This window comes from Triticum aestivum, chromosome 4D, assembly GCF_018294505.1.
Source record: "Triticum aestivum cultivar Chinese Spring chromosome 4D, IWGSC CS RefSeq v2.1, whole genome shotgun sequence".
Taxonomy (NCBI): domain Eukaryota; kingdom Viridiplantae; phylum Streptophyta; class Magnoliopsida; order Poales; family Poaceae; genus Triticum; species Triticum aestivum.
Window position 1 is genome coordinate 374,555,199 of NC_057805.1, and position 23,184 is coordinate 374,578,382.

The 23,184-nt window shown below is 50.0% G+C and overlaps 4 protein-coding genes across 4 annotated transcripts; 1 reads left to right on the top strand and 3 right to left on the bottom strand.

Annotated features, from left to right (window-relative positions):
• Positions 1–749: 749 nt before the first annotated feature.
• Positions 750–2,290, bottom strand: LOC123098007 (probable carboxylesterase 17). Its single transcript, XM_044519874.1, has one exon. It carries the CDS (start codon positions 2,137–2,139, stop codon positions 1,060–1,062), a length of 1,080 nt encoding a protein of 359 aa, XP_044375809.1. The 5' UTR covers positions 2,140–2,290; the 3' UTR covers positions 750–1,059.
• A 4,925-nt stretch (positions 2,291–7,215) lies between these two features.
• On the bottom strand, positions 7,216–7,921 carry LOC123098009 (uncharacterized; the record flags this gene model as incomplete). The annotated part of the gene is given in 1 exon segment (XM_044519875.1): positions 7,216–7,921. A coding segment is annotated over 1 exon segment (303 nt), but the record flags the coding sequence as incomplete, so codon positions are not given.
• Positions 7,922–10,711: 2,790 nt separating this feature from the next.
• On the top strand, positions 10,712–13,793 carry LOC123100066 (solute carrier family 40 member 3, chloroplastic). The gene is made up of 12 exons (XM_044522056.1): positions 10,712–10,976; positions 11,052–11,265; positions 11,375–11,435; positions 11,528–11,652; positions 11,726–11,815; positions 11,905–12,084; positions 12,186–12,260; positions 12,364–12,465; positions 12,565–12,667; positions 12,757–12,903; positions 12,998–13,218; positions 13,310–13,793. Exons 1-12 carry the CDS (start codon positions 10,849–10,851, stop codon positions 13,589–13,591), a joined length of 1,728 nt encoding a protein of 575 aa, XP_044377991.1. The 5' UTR covers positions 10,712–10,848; the 3' UTR covers positions 13,592–13,793.
• A 912-nt stretch (positions 13,794–14,705) lies between these two features.
• LOC123100067 (uncharacterized protein DDB_G0275933) lies at positions 14,706–16,769 on the bottom strand. Its single transcript, XM_044522057.1, has 3 exons — positions 16,531–16,769; positions 15,907–16,054; positions 14,706–15,001 (listed from the first exon to the last, which is right to left on the bottom strand). Exons 1-3 carry the CDS (start codon positions 16,583–16,585, stop codon positions 14,926–14,928), a joined length of 279 nt encoding a protein of 92 aa, XP_044377992.1. The 5' UTR covers positions 16,586–16,769; the 3' UTR covers positions 14,706–14,925.
• Between the last annotated feature and the right edge of the window lie 6,415 nt (positions 16,770–23,184).

A 23,184-nucleotide genomic window follows, 5' to 3' on the forward strand; every position in this document is an offset into this window, starting at 1 on the left:
TAAGGAATTAAAATTTGTAAAGAACACTCAACACATATGCATGGTCTCAGTATATCATTTCACAGGCGACCAAGCAACGACTTATCATGTGCATTGTGGCTGGACTTCCCAATGCGGCCGATCGAGGCTCTTTTCAGATGATCACGCATGATGTTGGCCTGCTTGCACGCAATTACGTAGATGCCAGCCGCCATGATGCGGTTGGCGAGACAGGCAACCAAGCAATGATACTATGTACAACAACAACGACGACGACGACGACGACGACGACGACGACAACCCTGCGTGCCTTCCAATTTACAAGCTGCATAAGCACTCGAGGCAAGCAGACCGTGCAGGAAGAATGATGCGTCCGTCCAGCGATCGACCGGTCGGCCTGTCTGATGCATTGCAGCAGCGGCACTAGCGCCCGTGGACGCACCCGCACTTGCGTTGTTGCGCCACGGTTGGGGGTCATGTGATGGCCTCCCATCGGGAAACGTACCCAAGATTCTATTCTGTTCTTACCAGGTGCTAGCCTAAGATCTAGCCGACTGATGATTGCGCTTAGACAAGTCCCGGGCTCCATCATCAAGCAAGCAAAACCTGAACCTTCCCAAAGCAGCGACGGGAAACATAGAAAAGAAGGGATGGTGCAAAGTGCAAAGCACCAGACAAGCAGACAATGATTTTTTGTTCCCGGAGCCTTTTCTGGCTCCCCTGATCATGCAACACCATCACCCGAGTTGTTACTTAAACAACACAAGCAGTAGTAATAATATATATATATATATATTGATCCTCCTTTGCAAGCAAGTACAATGAATAACACGATATACATACGTACATGGAGCAGTAGTGGTAGGAGTATTATTTTTCCGCTACACTTTTGCTTTCCGACAGCACTAGCTACAACGATCCAAGTTCGGTATTGGACCCTTTTCTTGCCTTTTCCTTCACTTGGGCGAGTACCACAAGCTACTACTACTGCTTACACGGCATCTACTCTGGAACTGGTAGTAGATTAAGTAATTAATCGACGGGTGACACTGACATGCACGGCGGAGGAGTGTGTGTCTGTCAGCTGGACCTGGCGCTGACGAAGGCCCGGATGTGCGCGAGCATCTCCTGCGTGCGCGGCTGGGACAGGTGGCAGTTGTGGAGCACCTGGAAGGCGTGCCCCACGCCGCCGTACGTCGCCTGCTCCACGCTCTTGCCGGCCTTCCGCAGCGCCCTGCACAGCTCCAGGTTCCGGTCGCGCAGGATGTCCGCCTCCGAGATGCACACCAGCACGGGCGGCAGCGCCAGCGTCTCCAGCCGGGGGGCGCCGCGGGCCAGCGGGTTGCACCAGGGGTGGTCGCGCCCGGCGCCGGCCGGGAGCGCCATGCGCCAGTAGCTGTCCGAGGTCGACAGGCTCAGCGCCGACCCCGGCGGCTGCGGCATGCTCTTCTCCGACGCCGTGCGGGCCTCCCCGCCGAAGAAGGGCTGGATCAGTATGGCTCCCTTGACCGAGAGCGGCGCCAGCGCGCCCAGCTGGCCCTGCCCGGCCCGCGCCGCGACGTGGAACGCGATGGCGGCGCCCGCGCTGTCGCCCATGAGGAACACGCGGTCGAACCTGCACCGGCTGCGCCACCACGAGACCTCGTCGGAGGCGGCCGCGTTTCTGCTCGCTTGCTGCCGCAGCCACCGCAGCGCCGTGAGCCCGTCGTCGAACGCGGCGGGCAGGCGGTTCTCCGGCGCCAGGCGGTAGTCGACGGACATCACGGCGCAGCCCGCCCGCGCGGGGAGCTGGGCGAGGAACTCGTGGTAGCAGCTCCACGCGGCGGAGCCGACGCTGAACCCGCCGCCGTGGAAGTACACCACCACGGGGACCTTCCCCGCCGCGGCGGCCGGCGCGTACAGGCGCGCCCACACCCCCGTGGCGCGGTCGACCGCCACGTCGCGCGCGAGGACGCCGCTCGCGGCGGCCGTCGAGCCCCACGTGCAGGGGACGTCGGGGATCGCCGGGAGGCGCTCCACGTGCCCGTCCTTGTACACGCGGATGAGCCCGTGTATCTCCTCCACGACGGCGCCGTGGCCCCCGCCGTTCTTGCCGACCTGCTGCTGGAAGCTGACCCGCGGCTCGCCGACGTGCAGTGCCCCCATCCTCCTCCTTATCATGCAAAAGCCCACGCGCGCGCGTCGACTTAGCTCGATCGCTAGCGGCGCAGCCGGCAGGCAGGTGCGAGACAAGGAGAGTGGTGCTAGGCCTTGGGTTGTCTGTGCGCTGTGCGGTGTCCCGGGAGCCGGCGGCGGACACAATTATGCGGCGTTGTCCGGGGAGCTCGGGCGGTGGGCGGGTTTTATAGCCGGGAGGGGGCGGTGGCACAGGTGTCGGGCTGCCTTTGGCTGCCGAGCGATCGAGTGGACTCGCCAAGTGGGGTGGGGGTGGGTGATTCGCGCACACGGCGAAGTGTGTGAAATGATCCAATCGTGAGCGACCCCCGCAAAAGTCCACCGTGTAGGAACACTTGGGACGCTTCGGTCGTATGCACCCTGTCTACCAGCTCGTCGTGTTTCTGAGAGCAACTTTAACGCGCCGATTCATTTGATCCGTGCGTGTTTATTTGGGTCGAAACATCGGCCAGGAACGCAAACCCTAAAACCGTCTATTCGTTGTTCATCTGCACGCATTCCCGACTCATGGCAGCCGCTGGATTCGGGCCCGGGCCCGTGTGTAGGCTGCCCAACCATCGCCGCGGTCATATTCAATGCAACTCACCCACCTCGGGGCCGCATGGCAGCCACTGGAAGTGTCCGGAGTCCACGTCTTTTTAAATGCAAGCGTGGGGGGAGGGGAGAGGGGGGAGGGGGCTCATCCACTTCCCACTCCCGTCCACATCTAGGCACGCCGCTCCACCGCCGGCGACAGAGACCCTAGCCATAGCCATTGTTGGCTTGTTTGGGAAGGGGAAGGGGAAGCAAGACACCGATGCCAACTCGTGGCGTGGGCCGCCGAGCTAGGCGCACGCTGGTGCGAGCAGAGGGGAGGGCACGCCGGCCACGAGATCGACTGTATATCCCGAAGCACCGCGCGAGGTACCACCAACAGTACCGCGTCCTGCTACCATGGCACAATAAGAACCTCCTCCACGGCTGGCACCTCGACTCCCACCGCATCCTGGTGCCGCGGTCCTCGAGGGCATGCACGGAGGAGATCCGCCTGCGGCGTGCCCAGCTAACGCCGGTGCAACGCCATGACCCAGTCTTTGGGGAGGACTCCTCCAATTGGGACGTCTGGTTCGCAATGGAGCACGATGTGCACCGTCGTAGCGCCGCCTACGCACTGCCACCCCCGTTAGTGGTGCCAGAGAAGGAGGAGACGGAGGCGGCCTACCAGGCCGCGCTTGAGGAGACGCTCCAGCGCGCCCTCGAGGAGTCCCAGTGTGAGTAGGACGTGAGCTGGTCGGGTATGGAGGAGGCGCTGCAGCTGTCGGCGGCGAGGACTGCGTCTATCCTTCCCACAACCATCGCTGCCTTAACTAGCGTCGGTGACGCCCAAGGAGGAGCCCAAGGAAGCCGTGTTGGATGGCGTCGAGGAGAGGTATGCGTGGACTGGCGGTCTGCGCGAGTGGGTCGGCGCGCCACCTATCTGGATGTCAACCACGCAGGAGCAGAAGGCCGTGTACCTCGAGCAGTGAAGACACAGCGCGCTAGAGAAGGAGCGAGCCGTCGGGGAGTGGCAGATGCAGGCCGAGCGTGAGGATGAGGAGCGGCATGCCTGCTAGGCACGGGAGGTGCCCCTGGTCAGCCGCTTGGTGGAGGGCGTACTCTTCCTAGTTCCTCCCATTCCCATGCATAAATGACATGCATAATGTTGGGTAGACCTAAATTTGGAAATCACGAAGCACATGAAATGGAATTGCGCATCCTGATTTTGCTTATCATACTCCCTCCGTTCCTAAATATTTGTCTTTCTAGAGGTTTCAAATGGTGACTACATACGGAACAAAATGAGTGACTCTACACTCTAAAATATGTCTATATACATCCGTATGTGGTGACCATTTGAAATTTCTAGAAAGACAAATATTTAGGAACGGAGGGAGTACATTTGAAGTTGCGCCAAACAAGTTTTTTTGCATGTTGCATCATACGCCCCCCCCCCCCTCCTCACGGTTTTAAAAATCGCTTTAGCTATAGATCATGCAACTGATTTTCATTTTTGTCAGTCAAAACTGTGGTCGTTGATTTATGCTTTGTGATACGTGTGTGATAGGTCACCACGGATTTGACTAAGTCGGTTTCCTTGCTTATCGAATGCATGCCGCCATCCATGTACTCTCTCTGTACCTAAATATAAGTCTTTCTAGAGATTTCAATAGGACTACATACAGATGTATATAGACGTATTTTAGAGTGTAGATTCACTTATTTTGCTTCGTATTTAGTCCATATTAGAATCTCTGAAAAGACTTATATTTAGGAACGGAGGGAGTATGTTTCTTAACTCTTGAATACACATGCATATGATGAAATGCATGCCAATTTGTGTGTGTGTGCGTGCGCAATGTGTTTTGTCTCCCTTGTGTGTGTGCACGTTTGCTTTTTTGTTGGGTTTTCTTTTTGTTTACGTGTATTTTTCAATGTTGCTGTGAGTAAATGTATAAATATAAGTATTATGTATGTAAATTATATTACAGAGTGCGGAATTTTCATTATATTATGTTTATTCTTGCATATTATAAAAAGTGTTTTTTAATTGTATGTAAGTTTTATCATTTCCTTTCTTCTTTAAGGGTAATTCGAATACCACCAACACATTTTTTCTTAGAAAGCATCGTAACTTTTTTATGTAAGTATAGACGTAAGTACTACAAAATATATGTGCAAAATTATACTAGAGTGTGAAAAATGCAATAATACATGATTATTCTTTGCACATTAATAAAAAGTGTAATTTTAGCGCAAAGTTTTGTGCTAGTTTTTTTAATTTTCTTTCTTCTTTATTGGATACGAATACCACTAATTCATTCCTTCTTAGGAAACTTTTTTTTTACGAAACTCCAGTAGTATATGATTATTCTTGCATATTATAAAAAAAGGTGCAATTTTTTTGATTGTTTGCTCTAGTTTTTCTTCTTAAAATATAATGCCAATGCCACTAATTCCTTCTTCTGAGAAAATTTCATTGTTTTGACTTTCTTTCATTTTATTTCTTCTTTAAGGGTAATAACAATACCACTAACTAATTTCTGAGGATATTTTTTTGCGAAATTCCATTATTATATGTTTATTCTTGCATATTATTAAAAACACAATTTGTATGTAAATTGTGTGCTAACTTTGTCATTGTTTTTTTGGTGTTCTCGTTTTCTTTATTCTTAAATTAAAGGGTAATACCAACTCCATTAATCCATTCTGCATTTCTTATTTTGATCATGTTTTAGTTTTTATTTCATTTCCTTTGTTTTTGAAGGGTCATACCAATGCCACTATTTTTTCCCTTTTAAAAAAACTGCTTTATTGCAAATTTTTTGCTATTATATGCTTACTCTTGGATATTCATAAAACAACAAATTTATTGTGTAAGTTGTGTGCAAAATTTTGATATTAATTAGGTTATATTGTTTATTTTCTTTCATCTTAAAAGGTGATACGAATGCCACTAATTCATTATTTTTTAGAAAACTTTATTATTTTGATTTTTTTATTTCATTTCTTCTTATTTAAGGTTGCCACTAATTCTTCCCTTCTTAGGAAACTTATTTTTTTAAACCACTTTGCATATTATAAAAAGGGCAATTTATGTGTTAATTGTGTGGAAATTTTGTCATCATTTGTTTCAGTTTTCCTTTTTTTTATTAAACGGAATACCAATGCCACTTATTCATTATTCGTTTGAAAACTTCATTGTTTTGATTTTTTATTTATTTTCTTTCTATAGAAAACTACACATATTATGTGTCTACCTACGCCTTTGCTCATCATCCTCATGTGAAGATTAATTGACTATAACTTTGTGTATATACACAAAACTCGTATCGTAATTAAGTTTCGTTGTATCGAACAATCAAAACTTACACATAAAAGATATATCTATGAAGTCGAACACTCGTGTGTAGTTTTCAGGAGTACTATGGGCGTGTTTGGTTGCCTGCACTGAGCCCAACCAGGCCCGTGCGATGCAGCATCTTTTTGGAGATGAGCTGTTTGGTTGCAAGCATATACTGTTGGGCCTGCATAGCACGGTTCTTAAAGCAGCTCTGGGCCTGCTTCACTGAAAACGTCCGAATCGGCAGTTTCTTGTGAGCCAGGCCGAGCGATGCTCTCAAGCGCACGTGGGTGGCTCGGCTCATACGTGTTTACAGATAATCACCTCCCTAACCTTCCCCAATCCCTCTGCTCTCTGAGCACCTCATCTCTGAGCACACCCTCGCCTACTTTGCTCGCTGCCCAGGTCGCGCCTTCCGCCGCCCGCCGCCGGCGCAGGCGCGGGCGTCCCATCACCGGACCTCCGCCGAACTTGCCGTCGCCGGATCCGTCCGCCGAGCCCGCCTCGCCGCGACGGCCGCAGCGCTCAAGGCGACGAGGCAGAGCGCAGGTAGCAGTCGAAGCCGACCACGCCGTCACGCCACGCGACGAGGCCCCAGCAGCAGGCGTCCCCCGCCCGCGCCGACTGCCGGGGGCACCAGGACCACTCGCAGGCCTCCGCCACCCGCGCCGAGTACTGGACGCACAACGCGCACTCCTCCGCCGTGCGGTCCGGCGCCACTCCTCCGCCGATGTGCTGGTTCCCGCCGTAGTAGCGAGCCCCCAGGTGGCCCTTGGAGTACTTGTTGGTGAGGTGGTTGCCGAGCGCGTCGAGCACGGCGCGGCAGACGAAGTTCTCCGAGGCGATGAGCTCGATGCCACGCACCTGGCGCTCCCTCTCGCGCTCCATGAGGGCGTGCATGTCCGGGTCGGCCTCCGCGAGCGGTTGCTTCCCCACGCGCGGACCGCGCCGCGGCGCGCCTCCAGATCCACGCCCGCCGCCTGGCGCTTCGCGGGGCGCAGGGCCGCCGCTGACGAGGACGAACATGAGGAGGCCTTGTTCTTGTTCCGCTTTCAGCAGAGGAAGAAGATGCCCTTCAGGGGCACGCGCCCGAAGCTGTCGCCCTCCATGCCTGCCGCCCACCGGTCCTCGTCAGCCGCGCCGTAGCTGTACTAGTACCCGGGGTCCTCGTCGCCACGGTGGTAGCGGCTCCTGGCAGCGGTGGCGGAGAAAGGGGTGTTGCTGCAGCTGAACTCGACCTCGCGGCGGCCGCGCGAGGGCTCGTGCACCGCGAGGGCCGGGTCGAGTGCATGGCACGAGAAGGACGACGACCTCGCCGAAGAAAGGCCGCCGAGGGCCTTGCCGGCTTTCTTGCAGCGGCGGAGGAGGCCGAGGTCCATGGCCAGCTTGCGCTGGACGGTAGCAGCCCACGCCGTAGCATGCAGAGCACGGCGCGCACCACGCGCCACAGCCGCCTCGCTCTTCTGCTGGGCGGTCGCCGTCAGCACGACATCCATGCCAGCCATTTTCAGGCGCGGCAAGATCCTCAACAATGGCCAGCTGAAGCTCGTCCACGACCGCGGCGAGCCGGGCGCGGCCACGGCCACGAGTCGGGCGCGTCCACGGTCGCCGGGAGCTGGTGGTGGGCACGATGGGCAGTGGAAGCTCCGACGCGCTCAAAGTGTTTGACGAAATGTGAAGCCCAACATGATGGCTGTTAAGTTTTGTTGTTAACGCCGGTAATCATATGCATGTATGCAACCAAACGCCGGGTGAATATTGCATCTTGATGACAAGACTCCTAATGCAGGCAACCAATCAAATGGTCATCCATGTTTTTGGCCCTGTTTTTCTTATCCTGGCCCTGCTCAGCCTGGCTCGTTTTCCTCTCTGAGCCAGGCCCGACAGCGAAAGCAACCAATCACGCCCTGTATGCAGCTAGCTTGTGCTCTCGGGTGAGGAAGACGTACATCAAAGCTTGCACCACTCAGCATGTTCGCCGCTGGCTAGTACGTCGTTGTGCCCACTTGTGAAAGATAAAATAGTGACTGACTGAAATTGTAAGTTCATTATTTTTAGAAAACTTCATTTCTTGTGTTTTTCTTTATTTTATGTTTGTTAATTTGTTTTCGCCTTTGTCTTGCTAGGCATCCGATGAGTTTCTGTTATACTAACACCAACTTGTTTGGTGGGCTTTTGTTTTGTTGTTGCAAAACGGTCGAATGCTCCTCTAGAAAAATAACATCCCCGCATTTTCAATCCGTCCACTCCATAGCTTAATGACAGTCCTCCTAACCCTGTGATAAACAAAGTGAACCAACACAACCATCAATCTCAACCCATGTATTTTATTTTCCCATAGCCCAAGGTAGACGATTCTTAAGGTAGTGGTAGGAACCGGCCTATGCCTAACTTTGAGTTGACGCGCCTCCAAAGTCCAAATCAAGCTTCCTCCCTCCTTGTCCAACCCCTCAATCAACACTTACAACATTAGCACGATCTACTTAGGACAGGCCTCTGTTTGTATTGCTTGTGGTGGCTTTAGCTTGGATGTGGTGTTTCCAGTACATTCGTTGTTGGCAGTAAGTTGTAGTCTCTTATACTACTTGTTTTCTGCCTTGTATAAAATATGGTACGTCTAGATATATTTTTAAAATAAAATCAGCACAGTTGTACACATTGCTCGTGCAGACACGGGATGCATCCGTCCTATCCATATGGTCACTGCCGACGGCGACGCCTCAGAGTTCCGGCGACCCGCACCCGCACGAGCGCCACACCATACACGAGCTCGACCCAGCCGCTTTCATCCTTTCTTTCTTTCCGCTCGCCGTCCCCTTTTACCAGACGACTCGGCAGGTTCCCGTGTCTCGTTATCGCTTTAGCTCGCTCCGCGTCGCATCGGAGAAAGGCGCACAGCACGCACGATCGGCGCACAGAAAAAGACTAGGCGCGTATCCAAAAGGCTATGTATGTATGTGTGGATATACGTGCATGCCTCCTCCTGACTTGGGCCGGTGCACCAAGAACGGCAGAAGCACACCATACCAGAGTGGCGCCAGCGCGGCGCGTTCGTACGCTTGCATCGCTTTCCTTTGGTCCAGGCACAAGAGGAGAGGAAGGCAACACACCATCTCGTTGAAGCTGGTGCGAGGTGGCCCAAGTCGGTCGTGGTTATCCGCTTTGCGCGGCCACGTCACAACTTTCTGAATTCATGTTTCCGGATGGAAACCGCGACTCCCTGAACTTGTTTCTAGGTGCTGTAAGTGCGCACAGCACTGTAAAAGTCTCTCCAACTGGCAAAAGTTTCTAGCTTCAGTTTGTCGTTGCCACTCAGTTAAGCAAGGTGCGACAAATAAGTTAGAGAGCTATAAGGCATAAAGGATCAACAAAAACGAGTGCTAATCCCTACTCTATATGGCTACACCACAGTAGGGGAGATCTGATCACCACCCAAAAGGCTCAACTAGCAGCCATAGTAGGAAGTCCAATCCTGAATCGACCTTCCACTTGCGGCAACAAGCTACTAGCAGCAATTAATGGCGAAAATCATTGGCGGCATGGCCTTAATGTTATCCACGGGATGCTTGCGTTGCGTGCTTGGCGTGCCTACGCGCTACGGGCCCGGCCCAACCAGATTCTCGATTTTAATCCCCCGGGCCCCGGCCCGCGCGCGCCGTCGCCTCCAGAGGTCATGGAGGTCAGGCCACGCATGTGCACCGGATAAATGGGGGCACTGTTCCAGTCTTGCGTGGGCTCGCTCGGTTGGAGACGCGTCCAACGCAACGGCCTAGTGGCCTACGCAATATTGCATGATATATTCATGCATGCACGATGAAATATAAGTTTTTTTTTCTGGCAAATGCGGCACTCACTGCGCCACACGGCAGCGTCAATGTGCCCACTACACCAACACGAGCGTGTGTTTTTCTAAAAGAGCATGGAAGCATTGGTAGGGTTGATGACAGGATGGGTGGCCTAGTGAATTGAATCGACAGGCTATCCTTCCACTTGACCACAGAAAACAGCCAGCTCCAAATGGACCACCTTACTAGTAGATGCAGTGCATGCACCAGAGAAAAGATCAGAGTCAGTCAGAAAATGCTCCAACTTTGGATGGGAAATTTGAGATGGAGCGAAATCTACAAGTTTTAGAGAAACCCTGTCGACCCACAAGGTCAGCTCGATTGTATTTTTATTACGATCACACACAAGTAAAGGTAAAACACCAGTCGGTCATGTAGAGCACACAAGAGTAATAGTACAACGCCAGTGACTCTTTTTCTATCCCTAACTAAAAAGAACTGACTGTTATGAAAAACATGACCTCGAAAAGAAGAAGAAAACGTGTTCAGAGGCTTTGCGCCCTCCGCCATTGTGGACATTGAACCCCTTTTCTTTTCGAGGAGATCAATCCCGAAGTATATTTCACGTCGAATCTGAAAACAATTTTATGTCAAATCAAGGAACACTCGGAGGATCAGTGCCGCTTGCACTACACAACAGCGGGCTCTAGTCAAAGACCAGCACCATCCTCCATTGCTGAAAGGAGGACATCACCAACCAGACGGACAAGCAACCTTCGACGACCGACCGATGATGAGCTGGCGGTCAGCACCCAAGCAAGTTTTTTTTAAGCAAGTGTATCAGCGAAGAGCAGAACGGGGGATTAGCAGCCAGATATATATCTCTACGGGCCGCAGAAAAGCTTGGCCCGGACAGACGATATCGTGAGGCCCAAAAGCCTTGCGCAGGCATATCCCCACGGCCCGAACAGCCACCTTATCCGTTTCATTCAACTCCCGCGCGCGCCGCGCGCCGGCGCCTGCCGTGGACGACGACGACGCTGGGCGGCCATGCCTGCCTCCATCTCCGTGCCCACGATTCTCTCGCCTTCCTCATCCTCCTCCTCCACTTCGCGCCGCAAACCGGCAGTAGCAGCCTTCGCTCGGAGCCCGGGCTGCCGAGTCACGCCGCCGCGGAGGTACGCCCTGCTTCGAATACAGTAGAGGCAATAGAGGCGTTCGTCCAGTCCTGCTGACTGTGGCAAGTTTCGCAGTTTGAGGCCAAATAGCCGATTCGCCGGAAGCTGCCACACCGGTGCGAGCTCCGGTACCAGCCTGGCAGAGTACAGCGGCGAGGGTGCCTCCGCCGTACAATACCAAGATGGCGGCCCTCCCTTCGTGAATCTGTCCTCGTCCAATATCCCACGAACCGAGCTGACCTTACTCAAGGATGAGTCCGCGCCATCCTGTCTCCTCACCGCTGTGCCGGTGATCGCCGCCACTCTTCCATCAAAACTCTTCTCATTTCTTCCTCTTCACAGAGCTCACCATTTGCAGATTGGTGTACGATAATCTTGAATTCTTTATGAAATGACAGGCTCCGCAGAAAGGAAACGGCGCAGAGGAATCAACCCCTGCTTACCCAGCCGCCATGAAAGGTAACAATATACTGGTAGTACTCATAATGTGGATTACCACAAGCAAGCAACGATTCTGGAGCACCTTATATATGCCTACTTGCCGGCGACAGCTCTGTACGGGGCCTGCCTCGCCGGGAACGCGACGGAGCACCTCTGGAATTTCACCTGGCCTGCCGCAGTCGCCACGCTGCATCAGAGCCTCCTTCCGGTCGCGCTTCTTGGATTCTTCACGAAGGTGCCTGATCTGATCAAGCTCCCCTGCTCACATTAGTTCCTGACTCAAGTGCCTGATCGAATTCGATGCGCAGCTGGTGGTGTTCGTCACAGGTCCATTGGTCGGGAACCTCGTGAGCTCGCTCCCTCTGATTCCCACGTATCGCTCTCTGACTGTAATTCAGGTGATTCTCTGAAGAATTTTTAGTGCTCATGCTTCTCTGTTGCCAAAATTCTTTGCTTTCTTGTCACCCGCGTGTCCTCAACGTGTCAGAGCGCAGCACATTTGGTGTCCGCGGCAGTGATCACGCATGCCTTCACCTTCCCAAGGGCATCCACCGCGGCGGAGCTTCTCCTGCGGCCGTGGTTCGCCGTGCTGGTGGCGTCCACGGCCGTCGACAGTCTCTCCCGTGTGTCTCTTGGCATCATCGCCGAGCGTGATTTCGTCGTGCAGGTGAGCCCGTATGATTGGGGGGGCACTAGCTCGCGCATCAAAACCTTACGAGTTTGGGGAAATTTTTCTCATGTGGAGACCGTTTGAATGTGTGACTGAAGCTCGCAGGGGAAGGCAGGCGGATCGCGCTCGCGCAGGCGAATGCTACGCTCAGCAGAGTCGATCTGATCTGCGAGGTCAGATATCTGCATCCGCTTCATCTCTGCATTCCACATTGTGTAACCAGTGGTAAATGGTTTTGTTTTGAGTGAGGGGTCCGTGTATGGCTTTCATGTGCAGACGGCGGGCGCGTCAGTCTTTGCATTCCTGCTCTCTAAGAACGACCCGCTGACCTGCATCAAGCTCTCCTGCCTCATATCGCTCTCTGCTCTGCCTGTTCATGTATGATACTAGCTGCACTACTTTGATTTCTAATCGTCTCAACCAATAAACTTTTCACTGTTAAGTTCGTGAAAATTTCTTAAATATTTTCTTTTGTAGATTTTCCTGGGAGGCGCGATGAACCGACTCGCCGACGGCGTCTTCAATCACTCTGAACATAGAAGCCTACATGCTCCTTCTACTTTTGACGTCCGGAGGATAGGTGAGACAGTGACATACAGCTAGCAGCCTAGATAGAACTGTACATGGAGTTCATTCATCGTGATTCTAGCACCGTTTCATGTCTGACAGTGGTTGATGCCGTGGCCACCATCAGACGCGGGTGGCGCGAGTACATCAGCCAGCCGGTCCTCCCGGCGAGCCTCGCCTACGTGCTCGTCTGCTTCAACGTCGCCCTCGCCCCCGGCGCTCTGATGACCACGTTCCTGATCCATCACGGTGCGTGCATACGCGCCACTGCACGGCAAGGTTTTTGGCGCTCCAGATATCACTGAGCTCACGCTGCTGCTGTCTGTTCGTGCGTTGTTGGCAGGCGCGAGCCCGTTGGTCCTCGGCGCGTTCGGCGGCTCGTCGGCGCTGATGGGGATCCTCACCACGTTCATGACGCCGAGCCTTGTCAAGGAGCTCGGCATCCTCAAGGCGGGAGCGGCTGGGTTGCTCGGTCAGAGCGCGCTCCTCGGGGCGGCCGTCCTGGTCTACCTCACCGGATCCATCTCACGGCAAGCCGCCCTCTTCGCATTCCTCGGTCTGATCGTAAGTCTTTCCGCCGCCGCGAGAACTGCGACCTATTCTCTGATCGAATTTTTGGTGGACTAACGGGGCTTGGGCGCTCGCGCGCATGCAGGTGGTGTCGAGGCTGGGGCACATGGCGTACAGCGTGATCGGGCTGCAGGTGGTGCAGACCGGGAGCCCAATGGGGAAGGCGAAGCTGATCGGCGCCACCGAGATCGCCGTCGCCAGCCTCGCAGAGCTCGGGATGATGGCGGTGGTGGTGGCCGCCAAGGACGTCTCGCGTTTTGGTGCCGTCGCCGTGCTCTCGGCGGCCGCTGTCGCCGCGGCCGCCTGGCTTTACTGTGCCTGGTTGGCAAACTCCGCTCAGCACATGAAAACGCTCTTTCCATCGTGATCATGTGCGAGCGACAAGCAGTGAAGCGTTTTTCATTTCGCAGTTACGCACAAAAACTGAAAACACAAGGCGTCGGCACTTCCCACAAAATGAATCTTTGGAAGTTCGGCTGACACAAATTTTGCACAGTTGAAGAGATAATGACTATTTCCATGAATGTTAATAACACAAATTTTGCTACGAATCTTATAAAATTGAATGTTACTCTTATCTTTACTGTGTTTTTATCTAGCAGGTTTCCAGATGCTATAACAACAAGACAAACAATATGGACCCTCTTAGCTGGTGAACATTTGTTGGTAGGGGTCGGCAATGCGAACGTTTAGATGCCAGTTTTAGTAGCATGGCGGGTGACAGTTTGTTAAGAATAACATGCCGGTTTCTTCAGAGAAAGACATTTTGTTCTTTCTAAAATTGTCACTGTTTGATCTCGCGGCCAGGAAAATGTTTTCGCTTGCCACCCCCTTCCCAGCTGATGTTCGCCAGATAACATTACCGAACAATATACATCGATCATCAGGGAACAGGATCACATTCTCTACATCTTTATGAAATCTATTTGGGTGAAAATGAGTGAAAATTGACAAAACTAACCCTTTTCTAAAAGCGATGATCCTGCTGCGAACTTAGCAATTTCAAGAACGAAACAGTGATTCGAGGATCAAACCTACTGACTGTTGACTCACAGCTCCAAGGTCCTTAGTTGACCCCAAATTGTCATTTTGTTTGCCATATCACCAGGTTTTTCACAAAACCAAGATGCCTGTTGCTGATCTAGACGTTTAGCGCTGGAATGGGTCACATTGAGCAACAGCTATATTTGATTAAAGTTTCAGACTAGGGTCATTTTTTGGCTAAACATTCAAAAAGAATAAGGAAAACACTGAACAACCAAGTGCATCCGGAAAGTAGAGTGTATTGCATATATTCAACAGAAACACAAGGCAACTTTCTGGCATTATGTTTTTACAGTGACGGTTGAACGAAACTGGCGACCTATCTGTTTTTTAGCCCAAAGCTTGAAAATGTATTTTCGTGGATGATTCAGTAGTTAATTACGTTTTTGAGGTTAAACTGAACACTTTGGCCAGCTAAACCAGTTATTGGAAGATAATGCTATCAGGCACAACTTGCAAGCCAAAAAAAGTACTACATGGATTCCTTGAGATCATACCGGGTTATGCATCCGGACAAACCCAAATGTTCACAAAAGGTCTATAGGAATTCAGCATCAATCAAGCAAGATAACCAGTAAGCAACTGCCAAATTCCAGAAGCAGCAGTGTACGTACAGGCATGGAGAACCATGACTTTCAATTTATCCGTGCATAAAGATTATTTGTTCTTCTCCTTGCTCTCTTGCTCATCCATGTAAGCCTTCTTCATATCTTCCAGTATTGCGTCATTGGTGCTGCCAACATACAAAAGCGCGTGGTGAATTACAATGAATGAGGTGTCTGTCATGCCAATGTTAGTATGCAACATGCCACTTCAAGGATAGAGAAAAAAAAAGGTAATGGTTAACCACCTTCCAATCAGGTGGAACCAAATACCATGGCTCAGCCCATAACAGATTTCGGTAATGATTGTCACTTAGAAAGGAGTACTCCTTAGAAAGAGACGCAATGTGGTCAGAATTAATAGCATAAATGCACTTCTCAAGATTCAGGCAAATGCACTGATCATCAAACATGTTTCAGCACTAGGTTCCTCAAATGGAAAGTTCACCATTTGATGACAAGTACATCATATTGTTTGATCTTGTCCAACGGTTTTACACTGTGCTGAGGCGCCGTTCTCAAGAACCAGCAAAATTTCTTGGCAGGGTCAGAACTTCAGACTATAAATCAAAACCTACAGTGAACTTGGCTCTATAATATTCCAAATGACCTGGTGCTACTGTCAAAGATAATTTTGTCAAAAACAGCAACAGCTGTCAAGAAAGACAGCTTTTAAACCCAACTTGATGACCAGAACTACGCCATATGAAGGACTTGATATAAAAGGAGACGTACTTTTGTCGGTAACAGAAAAATCTAGTGTCTACATGGTATATGAGCTGTTAGAATCATGAGAAACTCACAGGCATGAACATTGTCTCGTTGTCTGTACAATATATAGATATCTTTAACATTATTCTCCTGCTGAATGATGAACAAAAGCCAGCTTATTATCTTCTGTGATTAATCTACAAGCACAATGTTTCTATTTATTCTTAAGGAGCAATATTGGGGTCTTCAAAACAAGAATCAAGATATAACTTGCAAGATTTGTCCAAAAACAGAAGTTTATAACAGACATATAATGGTCACTTACAATTGATGAAGACAGTTATTCAACTCTTTGGCTTGCTTGCGGCATGTCCAAACCACAGAGAAAGTTCTTCCTCGAGCACATTCGGCATATTTTGAACACAGCACATCACATTCCTTGAGGGCCTTTTGTTTCATTTTGCTGCGCAAAGCTGAAAAGTGAAACAAAATGGGCAAAATTAGCCCTTTCAGAACGAGAACCTTCAAATGATGTACTTTAAAACATGCCCAGAATTTCTCATTCCGGGGAACCACTAGCTGATTCTACCAGAACAGGGTTCCCAAATTTCATACTAAATACATAAATAACATGAGCTAGTAACATCAATTCAGCTTTCTGCAGAACACTTCAACCAGCCAACTACCACTGCCACTACGCATAACAACGCCTCCCTTAAACAAGATTGATAGCCAGAGCCTCCCTGGTTCGGTGAAACTGCAACCAGCCAACTACCGCGACCGCCGCCATTACGCACTATTCCGCTCAGATTGCGTAGCGATTTCAAGAGGAAACGCCAGCGGAGTTCACGCACTTCCCGATTTCACATCTGCTGGAGAACCAGGACGAGCTCTGCATTTCTCAATATTCCGAATCGCGAAGAACTAGAAGCGTGGGCGTTAGACTCACCTTCCTCGACCTTCTTCTTGACGTGATTCTCCCTGGCCTCCTGCAGGTACCCCATGAGGCTGCCAGGTACTGCGGTGCCTGATCGTGGAGAGGGGCGGTGAGAGAGATCTAGGAGAAGTTGGAGTTAAACCCTAACGCCCTTGGAAGGGGAGGCGGCCATTGACAGGAAGGTTTCCTATCGGATTTTCCCTTTCTTTGGTCGCCGAAGGGAGAACGTGGAAGAGATTCGGCGCAAGGGCTTTTGGGCTGTTGGGGTAGGTTCCGCAAAGCCCAACTAGATCGGGCCCGTCCACTTACTGTTTTTCATTGTTTTTTTAGGGAAGGCCTACTGTTTTTCATTGTTCAAAAAGAACTTGCTGTTTCTTCTCTTGAGGGCAATTTGCTGGTTTTCATGGTACGTAAGGGTATGTACAATGGTTGATAAGGCTGTCTTATCTTATGTCAAGATAAAACGATAAAAAATGATGTACAATGGATTATACTTAGGCTTATCAACTATATATCCCTAAGTATGTGGTGAGAATACTATTTGTTGTAGGGTGGAACCCTAAGTGAAGATCTTTCACGAATTGGAGGGGGAATCCCCAAGAACAAGATGAAAATAAGAGGAACACTCAAGAACAAGTCCAATCACACATCCACTAGACCAACAAACACACAAGATCTGCAAGGTGCATGAACAATCAAAGGAAAACAAGATACATGGTAGAGTTCATCCCAAATCCTATGAAGGAGATGAGGGCTTGATGATCTAGGTAGATCCTTCCCTCAAGGGGGGCTTGAATCCCTAGGGATCTTCTCCAATGGAGGTCTTGTACTCCAATGGAGTCTTCTCTCTCAAGAGGAATCCCACAAGGGGAGGTACATGAGCTAAGCTCTATGATTTGTGTCTATTCTTAGCTATCCTCTAAATGCGCTAGGTGGGAGGTACTTATAGTCTAGGGACGAAATAGAGGGAGAGGGGATACAAAGGTCCAAAATGACCCTCAAAACGCACACACACTCAGATGGGTCCAGGCACCCGGGGCAAAGGGGTCCGGGCACCCGGACCGGACAGAGGCACGCGCACAGGCGGGGCCGGGCACCCGAGGCTGCAAGGGTCGGGCACCCGGACTGGGCCGAGGGCCGGCTGGAGAGGGGCCGGGCACCCGGGGTGCAAAGCTCGGGCACCCGGGGCGGGGGAGGCAGCAGCTCCAGCGTAGGGGCCGGGCACCCGGGGCGGCGGCTGCAGCGCCCAGCAGCAGGGCCGGGCACCCGGGGCGTCCAGGGAGGGGCCGGCCGACTGCTAGGGGACCGGGCACCCGGGGATGTCCACGTCCGGGCACCCGGAGTGTCCAGGGGCCTCCGGTCCTCTCGCTCTTCTCGCTTCTCTCCTTCTCCTTCTTCTTGTGTGTCCGGGTCTTCGTCCTCGCCTCCACACGGTCATCTCCTCGGTACCTGAGAGTGCAATATATCTCCGTTTGAGGTAGGACCCGGTTCACCTGTGAAATCAAATGGAGTTCGAAGAGGAAGGAGTTAACCTCGGTTTCGGTGGCACGTGTGTGTGCACTTGTCATCGGTCTTCTCCGTCCTTGCGGTGGTGGTGTGACGTCCATGGTGATGGTCGAGGGATGCTCCGCATCATCTCCCCCCCCCCTTGGGAGAGATCCGTCCACGGATCGTGATCTTCATCACCATGGTAACGAGATGGCGTCGTCGTGTAGAAGTGGGCAACCACCAAGCACTTGTCATGTGGAAGCTCGAAATGGTCACTCTCCAATGTCGCACCGTCTTGTAATTCCTTCAAAAGGAGCAAAGATAACAAGCACTTGGAAAAATAAATGTGGTTGGCATTAAAGCAAAACCAAGCATTCAAGAGGTGTTTTACCCAACAAGTGTTGTCATCAAGCATAGCATATGATGTGACAAGGGGGTGTGGCATGGCATGTAAGCACATAAATGGAGCACATGGAAAAGCATCATGGAAACAAGCATGCATAGGTGAGGTAAAGGTGCTAATATGTTGGACAAGTAGACAAGCATCTACCTCAATGTCATAGCAAGCATGCATAAGACTCTCAATGAATGGTCTATGGTAGGCATAAGAGTCATTCACAACACCAAAGAAGATGATATGTCTAAACACAAGCAAGTGCAAGACAATCCAAGCATAATGTGCATAGGTTGTGGTGAAGATAGTGTGGCACTCAACACAAATGATATAGCAATTGTTCAACGTGTGTGAGGCAAGCAAGTGAAGCAAGTGACAAGCAATGGTACATGGCATATGTGAAGTAATGACATTGTTGCAACCAAACATATGATAGGGGCAAGTAATCCAAGAATTGGATGCAACATGAGAAAGCATAGCAATCGAGTCGTGCAAACTAGTGGAGAGAAGATGCAACACACTAGAGGAAGTCATGGGAATCATGTCATGTGAGAACATAATAGATATAGGTAATGCACATGACATATTGCGAGCACGAACACAAAGCAAGATCATAGTATCATCGTAGGCATGGGGCACATAGCAAACATGGCAATAACAAGCAATATCTCCACCAAGGTTGCAAATAGATATACAAGTAGTAGAATCAATCATCATGTGTAATGCAAAGCATGGGTCACAAATGCATGGCAAAGGCATAGGAATGAGTATATCATGCAAAGTGAACATGGCAAGATGGGCATATAATATGTAATGGACGATAACCCATAACCATGTGAGAGCCATGTAGAAGAAATGCGCGAAGTCTTTGTGCGAAGAGAGCGATGGGAAAGGCAATCCATGTGATCCCAAGTCATCGTTGCTCTCTAGAGCTCGTTTTGTCAACTCATGGGATTGTGAGGTTGACAAGTATTCATGGGTACCTACACAAAAGAGACACAAACCAAAGAAAGTGTGTGCGTGGTAAATATACACATCATCCATCATGATGTGTATGTGCATGTGTGAGGTAGCACAAGATAAGCATCGCTCAAAGAAATTGGAAACATGGTATATGAACATGTCATCCATCATGAAAGAATAGTTGTTATGAATAACACGATGAGGACACAAATTGAGAATGCAAGTATATGGCACAACAATATCATTATGATTCATGGGGAGCATATTGTGCACATAATTATTGGGATCATGCAAAGTATGGAATGCATCAAAATCTCCTAATATGCATGAGGAAACTATATGGGTCTCCTCATGAGCAATAGTGGAAACATCATATGGAGAATATGAACTACATCCAGAACAATGCATATCGGAAGCTAGGTGGTCATGGCATGGCATATAAGATAAATGGTGCAAAGGGAGCATATCCATATCATCACAAGAAAAACAAATGCCAATAACCATGGGCTTGTCATCTATGCCATATGTGCAAATTGGGTTTATGTTGATGGCATATGCATAGTCACTACGATGAGATTGCAAATATTAACTATTGTTGATCTCATGCATAGCATATGACAAGTCAAGCGGATTGTCAAACATGATGTGACCAAGAGAATTATCACAAGAAATCCTATGTAACATGGCATCACAACTAATAGACTCCACATGGCAATCATCAAACTCATCATAAATGGGTAAATCATCGCATGGGGAAATCACACTAGCATGAAGCATGACAATAGGTGGATCAACATCATGCAAGCAATCAATGTCAAGAATGTCCACTAGTGGGACTAGAGCATCACCTTCACCTATGTTACCTTATTCATTCCACTTTAGTGGTGTAGGTGAGGTGCCAAAGACCAAATGGTGGTCACCTTCATTTTGATGGAACCATGTGGGGGGTGCATCATATTCCACCATGACCATAGTCTTGTCCATAGGAAGGACGAAGTCGTCGCGGATCGGTGCGTCATCATATATGGGACCTATCACCAAATGAGAAGACACAATAGAGGTAGAGGGTAAGTTGTTAGAAATTGAAATGGCCTCACGTGCCCTATCAACTTCCTCGCTCTCTCTATGTGGTGGTGGCTCACTCACTCCCTCAAGGTAGGTGCACTCAATGTCACATATGGTGGAGTCACTCAAATCACTCAAGTGGTGGTGGTAACTCTCCTCACATGGGAATTGTGGCAGCACATCATATATGGGGCTAGTGGTGAAGTCACTCTCACTCTCAATATGGTGGCAAAAGTCACTCAAGTCATCATACGTCGCCGTGGTTGAAGGGAAAATCCCATGCTCAACCATCTCGTCGTCGTCGCCGTGGATGAAGGCCGAAGATGGCACATCATCGCTCTCCTCCAAGACCGAAGGGAAAATCCCATGCTCGACCATCTCGTGGAGCTTGGTCGTCGCGAAGTGAGCTTGGGGTGGAGAAACCCGGGCCTTCATGAGTTCTTGTTCCGCCTTGAGAGCACCAATGTAGTTGTCGTCGAGGGACTTGTAGTTCTCGAGGAAGATAGCCTTGGAAATGTCGTTGTTCAATCCCATCATGAAGTGGAACTTCATCGAAATGGGGTCGTCCATGCCGGCTCATCGCAAGGCAATCTTCATCTCCTTGAAGTACTTGTCGATGGACTTGGATCCTTGGATGGTGTTCTCCAATTGGCGTAGAAGATGTTCCGTGTAGGTTGGAGGCACGAACTCTCGCCGCAAAGCTCTCTTCGTCTTGGGCCAACTCATGTCGTAGCCCTCCGAAGGTGTGTGAAGCCACCATGTGGACGCGTAGTCGTGGAAGTTCCTTGTGGCGCACTTCACATGATCTTCGGGAGGAACTTGATGTAGCGTGAGGTAGTCGTCCATTAAGCGCTCCCACTCGAGATACTCCTCGGGTTCTTGAGTCCCATAGAAAGGAATCGCGTGGTCGATGTCGAGGTCGTAGAAGCTCGTGGAAGTCGCGGACTTGAGCTTGGGGAGCTTCTCTTGAGCGTAGTCTTGAGGTACTTGTGGGCGAAGATGCCGTATGTCCGTAGGCGAAGATGCCTTGAAGTCACTTGGCGAAGATGCCAAGAGAGATGGTGAAGTCGTTGAGTGGTTGTTGGTGTTGAGCTCTTGACCTTCACGTTCTTGGTGGAGATGGTGTCGATGCCGATGTGATCTTGTCGTAGATGGTAGCTCGGAAGCATGAGCTCTTGAGCGTCTTCTCGAAGATGAGGAAGATCGCTTGTAGGACTTGATGAGGGCTTTGATCTCCTCCATTTGAGCATGCATCTTGGCGTCGTTGGAGTTGCTCGTGGCATCGAACTCGTCGTTGTTGTTGTAGACCGAAGGTGAAATGCCTTGCCTATCCATCACAAGACTCGAGTAGAGGTGAGTAGGAAATGAGATAAACAATACCAAGTTACCTTTTCCCAAAGTTGAGGATGTATCCCGTTTCACTCAATGTGAGATGAGAGAATAGTGGAATTGGTACCGGACTTGTTCACTCACACCTATCAAGTAAAGCTTATGGAGGAGCTCGGTGAGGATAGTGGCACAAAAATTTGATGCAAATGTTAGCAAGAGTCAATAATGTTGGAAAAGATTCACAAATGCACAAGTGAAACAAGTAGACCAATAGCAATATGTGGCACACGGAAACACACACACGGATAGATAAATGGGGTCGTGCAACCAAGGAATGAGCACAAAATGTGGAATCCACGGAAAACGCTCGTGTTGCACAACTCAAGAGAGACGCTAGCATGATTGCTCAATAGGCGGATACGACACTTCTACACAACCTATAGGATGCAAAAATGTATGAGCCTTCTATCTCAAGTATGCTATGTGTATGATGTTCCCGGTGTTCTTCTCAAGATGATCCAAGATGATCAATATGGTAGTATGGTATGCAATGTGGCGATGCTATGGCTCTTGCTTACAAGCTCTTTGCTCTCTTTTCCTTTTTGCTTAAAAGCTTATTCTCTTTTTTTTTGATATGGCCACTATGCGACATGCACAAACCAAGATAGCAATTTTGTATATGCGGGGACAATCTTGTGACACAAGTGATGATATGATGATACCAATATGATATGGTATGTATGCAATGGAAGGTACGGATCACTAATGTGCACAAGTAACGTTGCCGGCAATACTCAAAGGCTAGTCTCGATAGGCAAGTGACGCAAAATGGGCTAAGGGGTTAACAATGTAAAGGCAAGAATGTACAATGATGGGATACCACGATACCAAGATGATATAGAGGTTACCGTTCTTGCTTACGGTTAGGGTGTCAAAATGGTGAAGTGGTCGATGTCGAAGACGACCTCGTGGCGATGATGAGTGGCGGTGTTCTTGATGTAGATACCAAGATGATGTAGACCTGTCCCTAAGTAGCCGAAACACCTTAGGAAACGGTAAAAACCGCAAACTCAAAATCTCCAAAGGCAAATGTCAAATGGTGGTAGCGGAATGCGTTGGTGGTTCCGGAGCTAGCAACGCGGAAGTGGTGGTGGTGGTTGATGACTAAGCGACCGTCCCTAAGTAGCCGAAACACCTTATGAGACTCAAGTCACCACTCAAGCAACCACAAATGCTATATGGACCAAAAATGGGTTAGGTTGCGGATGATAAGGTGGATGGCCTAGACAAAGATGCCAAAATGCCAAATTTTGGATGGAGTCAAATGATGTTGGAACCTATCTAGATTGATGGGGGATGTCAATAGCCAGTCAACGAGCTAAAGAACGCAAAAAACGGACTCCGGAGGTGAAAGTTATGGCCGAAAT